We start from the raw sequence: 12,416 nt of genomic DNA on the forward strand, positions 1-12,416 counted from the left end.
GTAAACACACACACACACACACACACACACACACACACACACACACACACACACACTAGCCGGTCGAGGTGGTGGGCGCCTGTAGTCCCAGCTACTTGGGAGGCTGAGGCAGGCGAATGGCGTGAACCCAGGAGGCGGAGCTTGCAGTGAGCGGAGATCACGCCACTGCACTCCAGCCTGGGCGACAGAGCAAGGTTCCATCAAAAAAGAAAAGAAACCGGCGGGCCATCCGCGGCGGGTCCAGCTCCGGTCGCAGCGGCTGGGACCCACACCAGGCCATTCACGGGGGTGCCATAGGGCAGCTGCGTGCAGTGTTTGGGTAGCAGGACGCAGACGGCGGGGTCGCGGGGGCTTCGGGGTGTCCTCGGCCCCAGGCCGTCCAGCCCTTTGGACCGAATGAAGTCCCGCACGCCACGTGTTGAGGTAGTAGTGGGTGCCCCTCGTGCGGGGTCAGCCCTCCTGCAGGCGGTGCTCACGGTAGGGGCTGGCGAAAGTGGAGACGGACGGCAGGATGGATTCACTTGGCCACATGGCCGGGAGCTAGGATGACGCATACCGGTGAGTGGCTGCCCGGGTGGGCTGGTCGGGGCGCGGGCAGGGGGGCATGGTTCTGCCAAGGATTTTGCTTTGTTTATCGCAAGATGGGGGTATTTCCTCCTTTCTGCAGTTTATAATTGCGTGAATTAGTGCAGTGAATTGAGGATGCAGTAAAAATAATATCTTCAAAGATTATTCGTTATTATAAAACACATACGAGTTTACGTGTGTGTATGGAAAGCAGGTATACATCAAAAATTCTTAATGAATACAAGAAAGAGAACTACCAATATTGGAGCAAATTTTTCAAATACAAACACCAGTGAATATAGGCAAGGCCTTTTCTTTTATTATTATTACTATAAGTTCTAGGGTACATGTGTACAACGTGCAGGTTTGTTACATGGGTACACATGTGCCAGCAACGCCTTTTCAATAATGTCTTACAAGGAGAAACGTGGCTCCTCTAGGTAAACAGCCCTCAGTGCGCATCTCCCTGAAGTCCAGATGGATCCGGTAGAGCTGTGGGGTTCACAGCTCACACTGAGGCATTTAGGGCCTAAGCACCACTTTACTTTTTTGTACAGTGAGTAGGAAATCAGTGATCTAAATGAGTTTAAATCTTATTAGGGATTCGAACTGCGCTTCAGACTCTGTCTCTCTTCCTCCCAGAGCTAGATTCAACATGAATTAAAATACAAATATAAAACAATGAATTATGATAGTGACAAAGACCTTCCTTCGAACTTCAGATTTTTCCAGCAGCCCCTTTCTTTCTGTTTCCCACCTGCCTTCAACTCTTTCTCCTAAAAAAGTTCAGTTGGGGTGAATGTTTGGTGACTTAGAACATCATTATTTTAACACGATCCCAAAGCGGTTTTCATTATATGCAAAGATGCATATTTATTTACATTTTTAAAAATGTTCTAAATTGGTTTCTTACGTCCAAAAGAAGGGGAGCTAGTTATAAGAAAAGAGAATTGAGTAAGGTAAGAAAGTGTTAATCATTTCAAATCAAAGTGGGAAACATGCAAAGCAGAAAGAATCAACTTCATAAACTCAACAAATTATTAATGTAAATAATTCCCAACTCCTGTATCTATATAACATTAGTGATCTGTGAGGTGAACTGAGATTCTGAATAAAAAGTAAATGATAAGACCATTTTTCTAAGCCAAAAAAGTTTTTGTCTTATTAATTGTGGAATTTCACCAATTAATTTTTTTTCAAATAAAATTTCTTAAACTTTTAGTGCCTACTATTGCTTGTGGGTTAATAAACCCTAGCAGAAAACAAAATCATCAAGGAAATGGTAAACATTAATGGGAAATTTGTGTAACCTTAATTCTTAACGTGTCTTATTAATTAATTTTTAAAATGTGAAGGTGTATTCTTGGTGTTTGGTAATTAACTAAGTTTATTAACCTCTCACAAATATGAGGAATTTTATTCCCTAAAGGAACGTGAGGAACACTAGTAGTTCAAGAAAATGCTGAAGGTGACCTTGGCTGAGAAGCTAGGATAGGCTGACGAAGTCAGACTTAGTGTAGGAACCTGGTAAGCGATGGATCGATGTTAGCTGTCTTCACTTATTGCACTAGTATAATCAGTTTGATGATACATACTTTAGCCCCAGCTGTTACTTAAGACCTGGTTTCACATTTTATGTTCTTTTTCCTGTGCAGGCTGGGAAAGGGTTTCTTCTGGCCATAAAAACTACTCCAATGGCTGTGGCAGACTAAATTCCAATTCCGGTTGATACAGCCATCAATCTCCCGCTAGCTGGAGGATGGTGTGCTGCAGCTCACAGGTGTGGATGCTCAAGTGGGCTTTCAAAGATTTCATGAGAGGGAGGGTTCATCTATTAGGCACATTTTCCAAATATAGGCATTTCATTGTATAAGACCCCAAATGTGAGAGGGTGTTCATTTCAATATTTTATAGAGTTCCTAATATGCCATCATATATATGTTGAGTTGTTTTCAAAATACAGTTTAGTACTTGGCTACTCACAAAGTAATAAAACATTTAAATCACTTAACCATAAAATTCTTGATAACCAAAAGGCTTTTCTTTCTATTGGTAGTTTAACATTCAGCTTTCTTTTTTAGGGCAAAGGAGATAGAACTGGATGAAATGAGAGAATATTTTTTTTTAGTTGAACTCTGGTTAATGCCAAAAGTGTTCAATCGCTATGTGTGAGGAAGTTTCCTGGTACAAAGGAAAAAAAGAAAAACAGGTTGTTCATACATTTGGCTGCGTTAGTAAGTGGTAAACAGAATTAAATTTTTCTTATGTGAACTCACACATATGTGCTTCATAATATGTCACTCCTATTTAACACATGTCTTTCCCACACACACGCACCCCCCCACACACAGCCTTTTGCTAGTCTTCTTCCAGTTTGCTTATTAACCCAAAGAAAGAAAAAAATACAGAAGCCTTCTTGCATAGGTTGCCTTAATCAGATGAATTATGGAAACAACTCTGTCTCCCTTATTTTTCTTTCATTAGTTTTCCATTCTGTTGTATTTATTTAATTTTTATTTCATTTTCCAGACCTAAGTCAATGTTAGTCTACCACTGTACATCTGGTAACCTCAATCCCTGCAATTGGGGCAAAATGGGTAAGTACTTTAGCCATGTATCTGCATAATTACTGGTGTCTGACACAGAGAAAAAATAGACAAAGTGTGTCATGGAGCTTAGAGCCTACATGGGGAGAAAGACAGAAAGTAAATAAAGAGACAAAATAATGAGAAATTGTAAATCTGTGGTAATTAACTAGAAGGTACTGTGGTTACCAAGGAAAGGAGTCATTGGGGACACATACATGATTGTAAGCAATAGGGGGTCCATTGGTTATAAAGATTTTAAAAAACAGTGATGAAATAAAGCAAAAGTTGGCAGTTATAAAGAATCTCAGTGATAAAATGCTGAAATACTCCTCCCTGCTGGGGCAGTGGGTCCTGTACACACCCCTTCCCTTCTTGATACATCACTGAGAATGTGACATGATCAGTGACCAATGGGATTTAGAAAAGTCGAGTGATCTTATTCCTTCCTGATTGCGTCTGTAATACTGACCATTAATTTATGCAACTTGCCTCTCTTGGGTGTGCATTAACTACTCTACTAGTGATTTGTAAAAGTGAATAGGAATCACTATGGGAGAATAAAACAACATCCAGATTCCTTAGACCCTGGGACCAAGGTCTTGGGTGATGCTGAGGAAACTATATTTTTAATAAGCATCTAGATGATTCTTGATACTTGGGGAAATGCTCTTTGAGAAACCCTGTACTATATAAATGATTAATTTGTCCGAAGGTAAGGGATTTAATCTGTTCAATGTACAAAAACCATGGAAATCAATTTGAGTACAACTTAAACATCTAATGATGGTAGAAGATAAAAATAGGGAATTTTGCTATTCTGTAGGATTTCTTAGTACCTGCGAACACATCCCTTCTGTCCCTGTTACATAGATGACACTGGCTCTTCATATTCCAATGGGAAGCCATGGTACCACACTGAGAGTTCTATTGCAGGACAGCTGGACACTGTGGCTCATTTATATATTGTGGCTTTGAATTGAAAAATGCTTTCCCAGGAATGAAAAATACCTGGCATGCATGTTTCCTCTACCTTTCTCACACCTATAGCAAACATTGTAGGCTGATATGACATTGGTTATCCCTGTGCCAAGGCTCTGTTCTGGATTCCCTTCTAACACAGCATTTCTGGAAGCTATTACTAATTAATTTGATGTTACATTCAAATTAAACTCATTTGTGTTTCCTATCGGGGACTCTTAGGAGGGATAAAAATGCTTCCTACTAGGAGCAGTAGCCATGTTAACAGGAGGTTGAGCATATATAGTCTCAGGTGATATTACAAGGAGTGATAGCTGGGTGGGTGAACATGGGCTATCTCTCCATAGAATTGTCTCCTTTAGTGTCCCTTAAGAAGAGTTTTTAATCTCCTGCATATAGGTCTTAAGCATCTTTTATCAGATTTATACCTAGGGCCTAGGTAATTGATGGTTTTTTTTTTTTTTTTTTTTTTTTTACTAATTTAAATATCTTTTGTAAAAATATATTTTTTAATTGTTTGTGGATGATGTCAAATGCAATTGATTTTTGTATATTGACCTTATATTCAGCTATCTTGCTAAACTTATTGCTAGAAATTGTATAAAATTTCCTCTTGATTTCCTATGTAGACAGTTACTTAATCTGCAAAAATACCAGTATTATCCCAATTTTTTCAAGCCTTAGGTCTTTATTTTTCTTGTTGATGGCACCATCTCAGCTCAATGCAAGCTCTGCCTCCTGGGTTCATTCACGCCATTCTCCTGCCTCAGCCTCCTGAGTAGCTGGGACTACAGGCGTCTGCCACCACACCTGGCTAATTTTTTGTATTTTTAGTAGAGACAGGGTTTCACCGTGTTAGCCAGGATGGTCTCAATCTCCTGATCTCATGATCTGCCTGCCTTGGCCTCTCAAAGTGCTGGGATTACAGGCATGAGCCACCACGCCCAGCCTTCTTGTTGAACTTCTACTATAATGGTGAATACAAATGGCAATAGTGCATATTGTTGTCTTGCTGCTAATTTTAAGCAGAAGACTTCAAATATTAAACTCTCCTGCCATTTTTAGGATAAACCCAACTTGGTCATGCCGTGTTATCTTTTTTTATATTTTGTTTAATTCAATTTGCTAATCATATAGTTCCCTTGTTTTTTCTATTCTCTGAAAATGCTTAGTGGAGTGAAAGTGTAATAGTGGAGTAATCTGTTTCTCCAAAACTTGGGAAAAGCACCTTTAAATTATCTGGATTTATAATTTTTGGTAAGAACATTTTTTATTGCTTCAGTGTCTTTAATAGTTAAAGAATTTTGCAGGCTTCATTTTCTGCTGGAATCAGTTTTAGTTATATTTGTCTCTTTTTCTAAGATTTTATCTGTTTTAAAATGTATTTACATTGTTTTCATATTATATTAATATTTTTGTCCTAAACTGTATCTGTAATTATGCTTCTGTTTTAATTCATAATATTTGTGTATCTTATCTTTTCTTAGCTAGTCTCTAAAGGGTCTACTTTATTTCTTTTATTCAAAGGACCAACTTCTTCTGGCTTTATTGACTTCTCTTCTCTTCTCTTCTCTTCTCTTCTCTTCTCTTCTCTTCTCTTCTCTTTTCTTCTCTTTCTTTTCTTTTTTGATGGAGTCTCGCTCTTGTTGCCCAGGTTGGAGTACAATGGCATGATCTTGGCTCACCACAACCTTGCCTCCTGGGTTCAAGCAGTTCGCCTGCCTCAACCTCCTGAGTAGAGTAGCTGGGATTACAGACATGTGCCACCACGCCTGGCTAATTTTGTGTTTTTAGTAGAGATGGGGTTTCTCCATGTTAGTCAGGCTGGTCTCGAACTCCCGACCTCAGGTGATCCACCCACCTCGGTCTCCAAAAGTGCTGGGATTACAGGCATGAGCCACTGAGCCCAGCCTATTGACTCTTTATTACGCTGCTGTGTTTTCTGTTGCATAGATGTATTGCCTTATCTCTTTTTTCCCCTTCCTCCTGTTTTCTTTGATTATGTTTTTCTTCTCTTTAACTTAGAAATATAGCCCACAAATATTCGGCTTGTCTAATACATGCATTCATGGCTTGTATTTCCCTCAAATGCCACTTTGGCTGTATCCCACACATTTTATTGTATAATGTTTATGTTATCATTATTCTCTAATCCTTAAACAGTTTTCATTTGAATTTCTTCTTTGACCTATGAGGATGTAGAGTGCAGTTTTCAATTGCCAAATTACATTTTCTACATGTGCATGAGTTTCTACTTGTCCGTCACATCAGAAAGACGGTAGCTTCATGGTTAAAAGTCTTGGGCTTTGGGATCTGATAGACTTGGATTCAAATCCTAGCTCATTCACTCACTCCTGTATTCATTAAATAGTCATTATTCTTGGTGCTGAGGATGTATCACTAAACAGAAATCCGTGCTCACATAGCTGTTATATGCTGGGATGCGTCCCACCATTCAGTAGACTCCACTGCTTATTAGTTGTATCAGTTTGAAAAAGTCTCTCAGTTTCTCCCTGTATATCAATTTTTTTATCTGTGAATGAGAATAATAATTATTCTATTCTAGGGAGCTCTTCGGAGAATGTAGGGAGATAAAGTGCTTCATACAGTGGTTAGAACAGTGAACATTTTAGTAAACGCCTGCGATCCCCATATGGACAGCTTTCTCAGAAAGCCTTCCTAACCCAGCCCCACCCCTCCCCTTCCTGGCACCCAGACAGAGCTAGATGCTTCTTTTGTATTCCTCCAGAGCTTACTGTCCTGGCCTCTAGCAGAATACTCAGGCAAAGTATTGTAATCATGAATTGTCCACATCTCCCACCAGATTGCCAATTCTTTAAAGACAAGGAATATGTCATATGTAATTTTTTTTACCTCAGCATCTACCACAGTGCCTGGCAAGTGTTAAATGCTAAATAAATATATTTGAAATGACTAAAGGAAGGATTGACATAGATTTAGGAAAAGGAAAGTAATTGTATGTTGCTGAGATATTTATTCGTTCATTTAGTCAAAAACTGTTTATTAGTCACTGAGTCAGCCACTCTTTAAGGTACTGTATAAGTTCAAACAATGCACACAAAATTTCGTTCTGGTATTTAAATCTTAGGAGAAATATACATCAGATATGGTTGAGTGCAGAAAAATAAAGGAGATTAAAGAAGTAAATAGTGTTGTGGGAAGGCTGCTATTTGATATGTGATGGCCAAAGAAAGTCTCTCCGATAAGGTGTCTTCTTAGTAGAGACCTGAAATAAATGAGAGGGCAAATCAGAAGGACATGTGGATGAAATATTCCAAGTTGAAGAAACAGTAAGTGCTAAAGTTCTTTAATCATATTCAAGGACAGCAAGGAGGCCAGTATGGCCGCAGCAGAAGCACTGAGAGGGAGAGCGGTAAGAGATGAAGTCAGAGTGGTGGGCAGAGAGAGAGGATGCAGAGAGTGCAAGGCCTTGCAGACTATGGCTTTGCCTCTAAATGAGAAGAGATTCCATTGAAGGGCTCTGAATGGAGAAGTTCCTGTAATATACTCTGAGTTACATTTTAGAAGAATCACTCTGGCGGCTACATGGAGGTCTGACTGAGGATACAGGGGTAGTGGCAGAGACCACTTCGGACAGTATTGCAACATTCCAGGCTACAGTAGTGGTTTTGATCAGAGAGATAGCAGGTGGAAATTATGATTCTGGGTATTTTTCAAACAGAGAGCTGATAGATTTTGTTCAATTGTGTGTGGGTTGTTAAAGAGAAGAATCAAGGATAACCCCAAAGTTTTTGGCTGAACTACTAAACAAATTGAATTACCATTTGGTCAGAGGTAGAAGATTGGTGAAACAGCAAGTTTGTGTACGCATTGGGAAGGGGGTCATTAGTAGTGGGTGTATCAGGAGGCCCACTTTAGAGCTGTTAAATGTGAATGTCTATTACACCTCCAGTTGGAAACATTGAACAAGTATATGGATATATAGATCAGAATGTCAGTGTGGAGATCAGAATCTCTTATGCTATCAACCTGTACATAACTTTTTAATTTACCACCATCTTTTTAAAGTATAAATCCCTATGGACCAGATGATTCTTGAGAATCTTCTCTGAAGAGGAGCTATATTTTTCAGATAGATTTTTAGCTGGCATTTTTAAAGTAGGGCAATAATGATATTACTGTAATAACTGACATCATAATTGAATAATGAGCTTAGGCATATGGTTTGCAAAAACCTACATACCTTAAATAAAATTGAATTCAAATGAGTATCTTTTTGAAAGAACTACTGAATTCACAAATGTATGTAAAAAGTTCTTAATTAAGCTTACTCTATAAAAAGACACTATTATGAATAAAACCCTGGATAGCAGAGTGGACAACTGAGTCTGCCATATTCCCAGAGAAATATTGAAAGTAAACTAACACAAGAAAATATTGCCTTTAGAATTTTTTAGTTAAACTTTTAATAAAGATTGAAATAAAATGTTAAGAAACTTTCTAAATGGTTCTGAAAGTAATGGTCCAGCCAGGGAAATAAAGTTTCTAGCCTCTGCCTTGGGGCTTTCAGAATAGACTAGATAACCTTAGAATTAAATGCAGATTTATGTTTTTTCTGAACAGTACCCCCTTATATTGACTACGTGCGTTTCCCCAGGAATTTGTTTTAGAGTAGATGTTTCAAATAGAGGATCCAATTCTTAACCCATTCACATTGTTTCATTTTGCAGATAACCACTTGCTTAGCATAAAAATGTTTATATTGTTCTCAGAAATTGATTCTTGACTCTACACAGCAAATCCTTTGTCTTTATTGCTGTGACCCATTACAAATACCTTCCACTATGATGGTTTATATCCTCCTATTCTCTAGCACTCTCTCTCTTTTTTTCCCCAGGATTCCAGGTCTTGCCAACCTTTGAAATTCCAATTCCATTTGAGAGAGCTTTTAGGAGGCCATATGCTGATTTCACCACCAGCAACTTCACAACCCAGTACTGGAATGCCATCAGCCACCAGGCCCCTGCCATCATCTATGACTTCTATCTATGGCTTACTGGAAGGAAACTCAGGTGAGAAGCTGAGTCAATGGCTTTGAGAGTGTCACTGCATATGGGAGATTGAGGCCCCAAAGTCTTTAGTGCTTCCTTCAGCCAAGAATTAAAGGAGACAACTGAATCTGACCCATATATACAAATTGAACACACCTACTCTGAGAATCCAAAATCTGAAATTCTCCAAAATCCAAAATGTTCTGAGTGCTGACATGATGCCACAAGTGGAAAATTCCACACATCTTACCTCATGTGATGGGTCACAGTCAAAACACATTCAAAACTTAGTTTCATGCATAAAAGTATTTAAAATATTGTTTAAAGATTACCTTCAGGTTATATATATATGGCTAAGTGTGTATGAAACGTAAATGAATTTTGTGTTTAGACGTGGGTCCCATTCCCAAGATATCTCATTACATATAAGCAAATATTCCAAAATCTGAAAACAGTTGAAACTCAAAACACTTCTGACCCAAGCATTTCAGATAAAGGATACTCAGCCTGTATAAGTTTTGAACAAACAAAGCAGTCATAGTGAGAAGCCACAAAAGCCTCCTACATTAGAAATGCTCCAGCATAATAAAGGAAGGTAAATGTTAAAGAGCTTGCTTGATGAATTCAGCAAGTGATCATTCACCCAAAAAGAAAAGCAACTGAGGCTCTGTGACTAGGGTTTTTCAAATGGGTAGATCACCTTAAATATACAATAATGATGGCAACCTCACTTACTGGGAGCTTACTCATGGGGCTAAGGAGGATGCGTGATGATCCCATTTTTATTGTCAAAGCTACTGAAGGAAGATATCCTCATCAACCCAATTTTACAAATGGAGAAATAGAAGCTAAGGGAAGAATCTGAAGTAGTCTCAAAGGAAGTGACAGGAAGGATGTGGAGAAAGCAGAGTGTCAAAGTCAGTATTCAGGACCAAATTTACTGCCACCTAGAGATGAATGAAGAAAATAGAGGGAACACAGTATGCTGATGCTACGTCAGCTGTCACCACCTGGCTGTGTGACATAGGACATATTCTTTCTCTGTCTCACTTGAATAATAATATGTGTCAGAGGAGACATTATTGTAATTGCCTAAAGCAATTCTTGTGATCAAGAATCAGAAGCATGAACAGTATTGCCCTCTCTGTTAGCCCCTTTATGAGGGAGGAAGTTGTCTTCAGCATGTTGAATTGTCATCTTTATTAGCAGTGCAAATGACTAAAACTTAGCCAATGTAGAGTTTATCCAAATTTTTTCAGACCTCATTTGGAGCTCATAACTCAGTTCTTGAGCAAAGGGAAAATAAAACATTGTGATTATGGGGAAAATATTTGTGTGGGATTTATTAAGTAAAGATAGGAAAAGAAGAACACCCGAATATTATAGGCAGAAATGCTAAAGGTTTTAAAATGTGTCAGGATTGGAAGAAGGCCTGGATAAAGAACAAAGTTCAGTTAGGAAAGAGAAACACGGAAGGAAGAGACACAATAAAAGTCATTATGTATTCTGCGAGAAGTCAGACAATAAGATTTGTGGGAAATGGGTTGGTTTGTTGTATGGTATGTATTTTAGCAATAATCTTTATGGCAGAGAAAGCTAAAATCCTTAACTTGTGTGAATGATCACTTGCTGAATTCCTCAAGGTAGGCATGGTGAAGGAGGGTGTAGAGGAGACACAGGTACAATGGACTGACCTAGATATAAAGCCTTAGTATACACTCAGCTAGAAATAGTGATTCTGAGGACATACTGTGACATGATTATGTCATTATGTGTATGGTAGCGATGGGGATGATAGAAGGAAGAACTGATGGCATATTTTCAGTCCCCCTCAAAATCAGTTAAATATTGGGACACTAACTATCCAGGTCTAGAAGAGTCATACGCCATAGCCATGGTATGACGCATCATTCATCTTGCTTTCTTTGAGAATAAGAAGATCAGTAAATAGTCCAGAAGTGGGAAGCTTTGTCCAGGCCTGTGTGTGAACCCAATGTTTTGTTTAGAAATAGAACAAGTAAGTTCACTGCTATAGCATAACACACAATTTGCTTAAGTGGTGGTCAGCAAATCCTTGAATGCTGCTTAATGTGACAAAGTTGGTAAAATCTTTTGTGCAACACTCTTATTCCCTGAATGTTTTGCTGTGCCAGGGCCTGTGCATGCCAGACAAGTCCAAGCCAGCTCAAAGAACAACCAGCCACCTCTGCCACCTGCCACCTCTGCAAACTGCCACTTCCTGCTGGCAGGATTTGTTTTGCATCCTGTGAAGAGCCAAGGAGGCACCAGGGCATAAGTCTACTCACTTATATCTGTTTGTCTGGAATGTAACCCATGTTTGTTTGTACAATAAATAAAATTGATCTTGAATGAAAACTGAGTGGTCATTGTCATTGATCTTTGAACCCAGATTAACCTTTTGGTCATGCCTAGTCTAAGAGAAAGGAGATATTCTTATCAATAAATACAGAGCCCAGCTATTTCAGTGAAGATCTCAAGTGCACAGATAGTAGTGTAGGGAAGAGTCAGAGGCCAAAAAGACAGGGATGGCAGACATTGAACAGAGGAGAGTGTGGTGTTTGCCTTTGCATCAACTGAGATTATGCAATGACACCTGAGGCTTGGGGACAGCACCTGCAAGATACCAATAAAGCATTCTAAGAACATCTGTGAAGTGAAAAAATTTGAATTACTGTTGTTCTTGTGGTTATGATTGTATTTATGGTTGTTACTTCATTCATATTAATCACCTATGTGTCCAAGTGTAATCATGGAGTTAGATTTTTCCCAGACTTTTTTTTATTAGACTCAAGAATTCCCATAGACAAAGGCAATATCACTATCCTATTTATACATTTCTTCTCTCAGTTCTGCAGAGCCAAAATGTAGAGTCCAATATTTTAGATAAGTTATGCAATAAGGGCTGGTTTGGATTATCTAACTGGTACATGAGGCCCAGTGTGCTAGTTTACTCCAGAGGAAATTGGCACCTGTATATAATTGTAGTTAGGTTGATCCCTTGATATCAGAAAAGTTTCTGCTATGCAGTCCTTTTTGGTGATTTCTTAATATATATCCTCATTTTAGACAGTACTAGTGGCATAGATGTACTTGGCAGCAGAATATTACAGATGGTAAACCTTGAGTCTATGTTTTAGTAGCAAGAGCCTTTGGAGTCTTGTGCTTCCCTTGTAGACATCTTCTTAACATCTACATTCTATCTTTTGTCTACTATTGTTACTGCTACTCG

At 38.8% G+C, this 12,416-nt stretch overlaps 1 protein-coding gene across 7 annotated transcripts; it reads left to right on the plus strand.

Annotated features, from left to right (window-relative positions):
* Window positions 1-472: 472 nt before the first annotated feature.
* LOC139356339 (putative inactive fatty acyl-CoA reductase 2-like protein) lies at window positions 473-11,557 on the plus strand. 7 transcript variants are annotated; one of them, XR_011608040.1, is made up of 6 exons: window positions 473-2,347; window positions 2,649-2,801; window positions 3,097-3,164; window positions 7,243-7,444; window positions 9,013-9,187; window positions 11,320-11,557. XR_011608040.1 is itself a non-coding variant. In XM_071070120.1 (6 exons), the coding sequence occupies exons 4-6, from the start codon at window positions 3,107-3,109 to the stop codon at window positions 11,495-11,497; spliced, it is 411 nt and encodes a 136-aa protein (XP_070926221.1). In that variant the 5' UTR covers window positions 492-2,094; window positions 2,223-2,347; window positions 2,649-2,808; window positions 3,097-3,106; the 3' UTR covers window positions 11,498-11,554. The 7 variants fall into 7 exon arrangements, 5 of the variants coding, with proteins under 5 accessions (XP_070926221.1, XP_070926220.1, XP_070926223.1 ...); XR_011608039.1 differs by having other exon boundaries at window positions 474-2,347; window positions 2,649-2,808; XM_071070120.1 differs by lacking the exon at window positions 7,243-7,444 and having other exon boundaries at window positions 492-2,094; window positions 2,223-2,347; window positions 2,649-2,808; window positions 11,320-11,554.
* Window positions 11,558-12,416: the final 859 nt, after the last annotated feature.

The sequence above is a fragment of the Macaca nemestrina genome, chromosome 9, assembly GCF_043159975.1.
Source record: "Macaca nemestrina isolate mMacNem1 chromosome 9, mMacNem.hap1, whole genome shotgun sequence".
Lineage (NCBI taxonomy): Eukaryota > Metazoa > Chordata > Mammalia > Primates > Cercopithecidae > Macaca > Macaca nemestrina.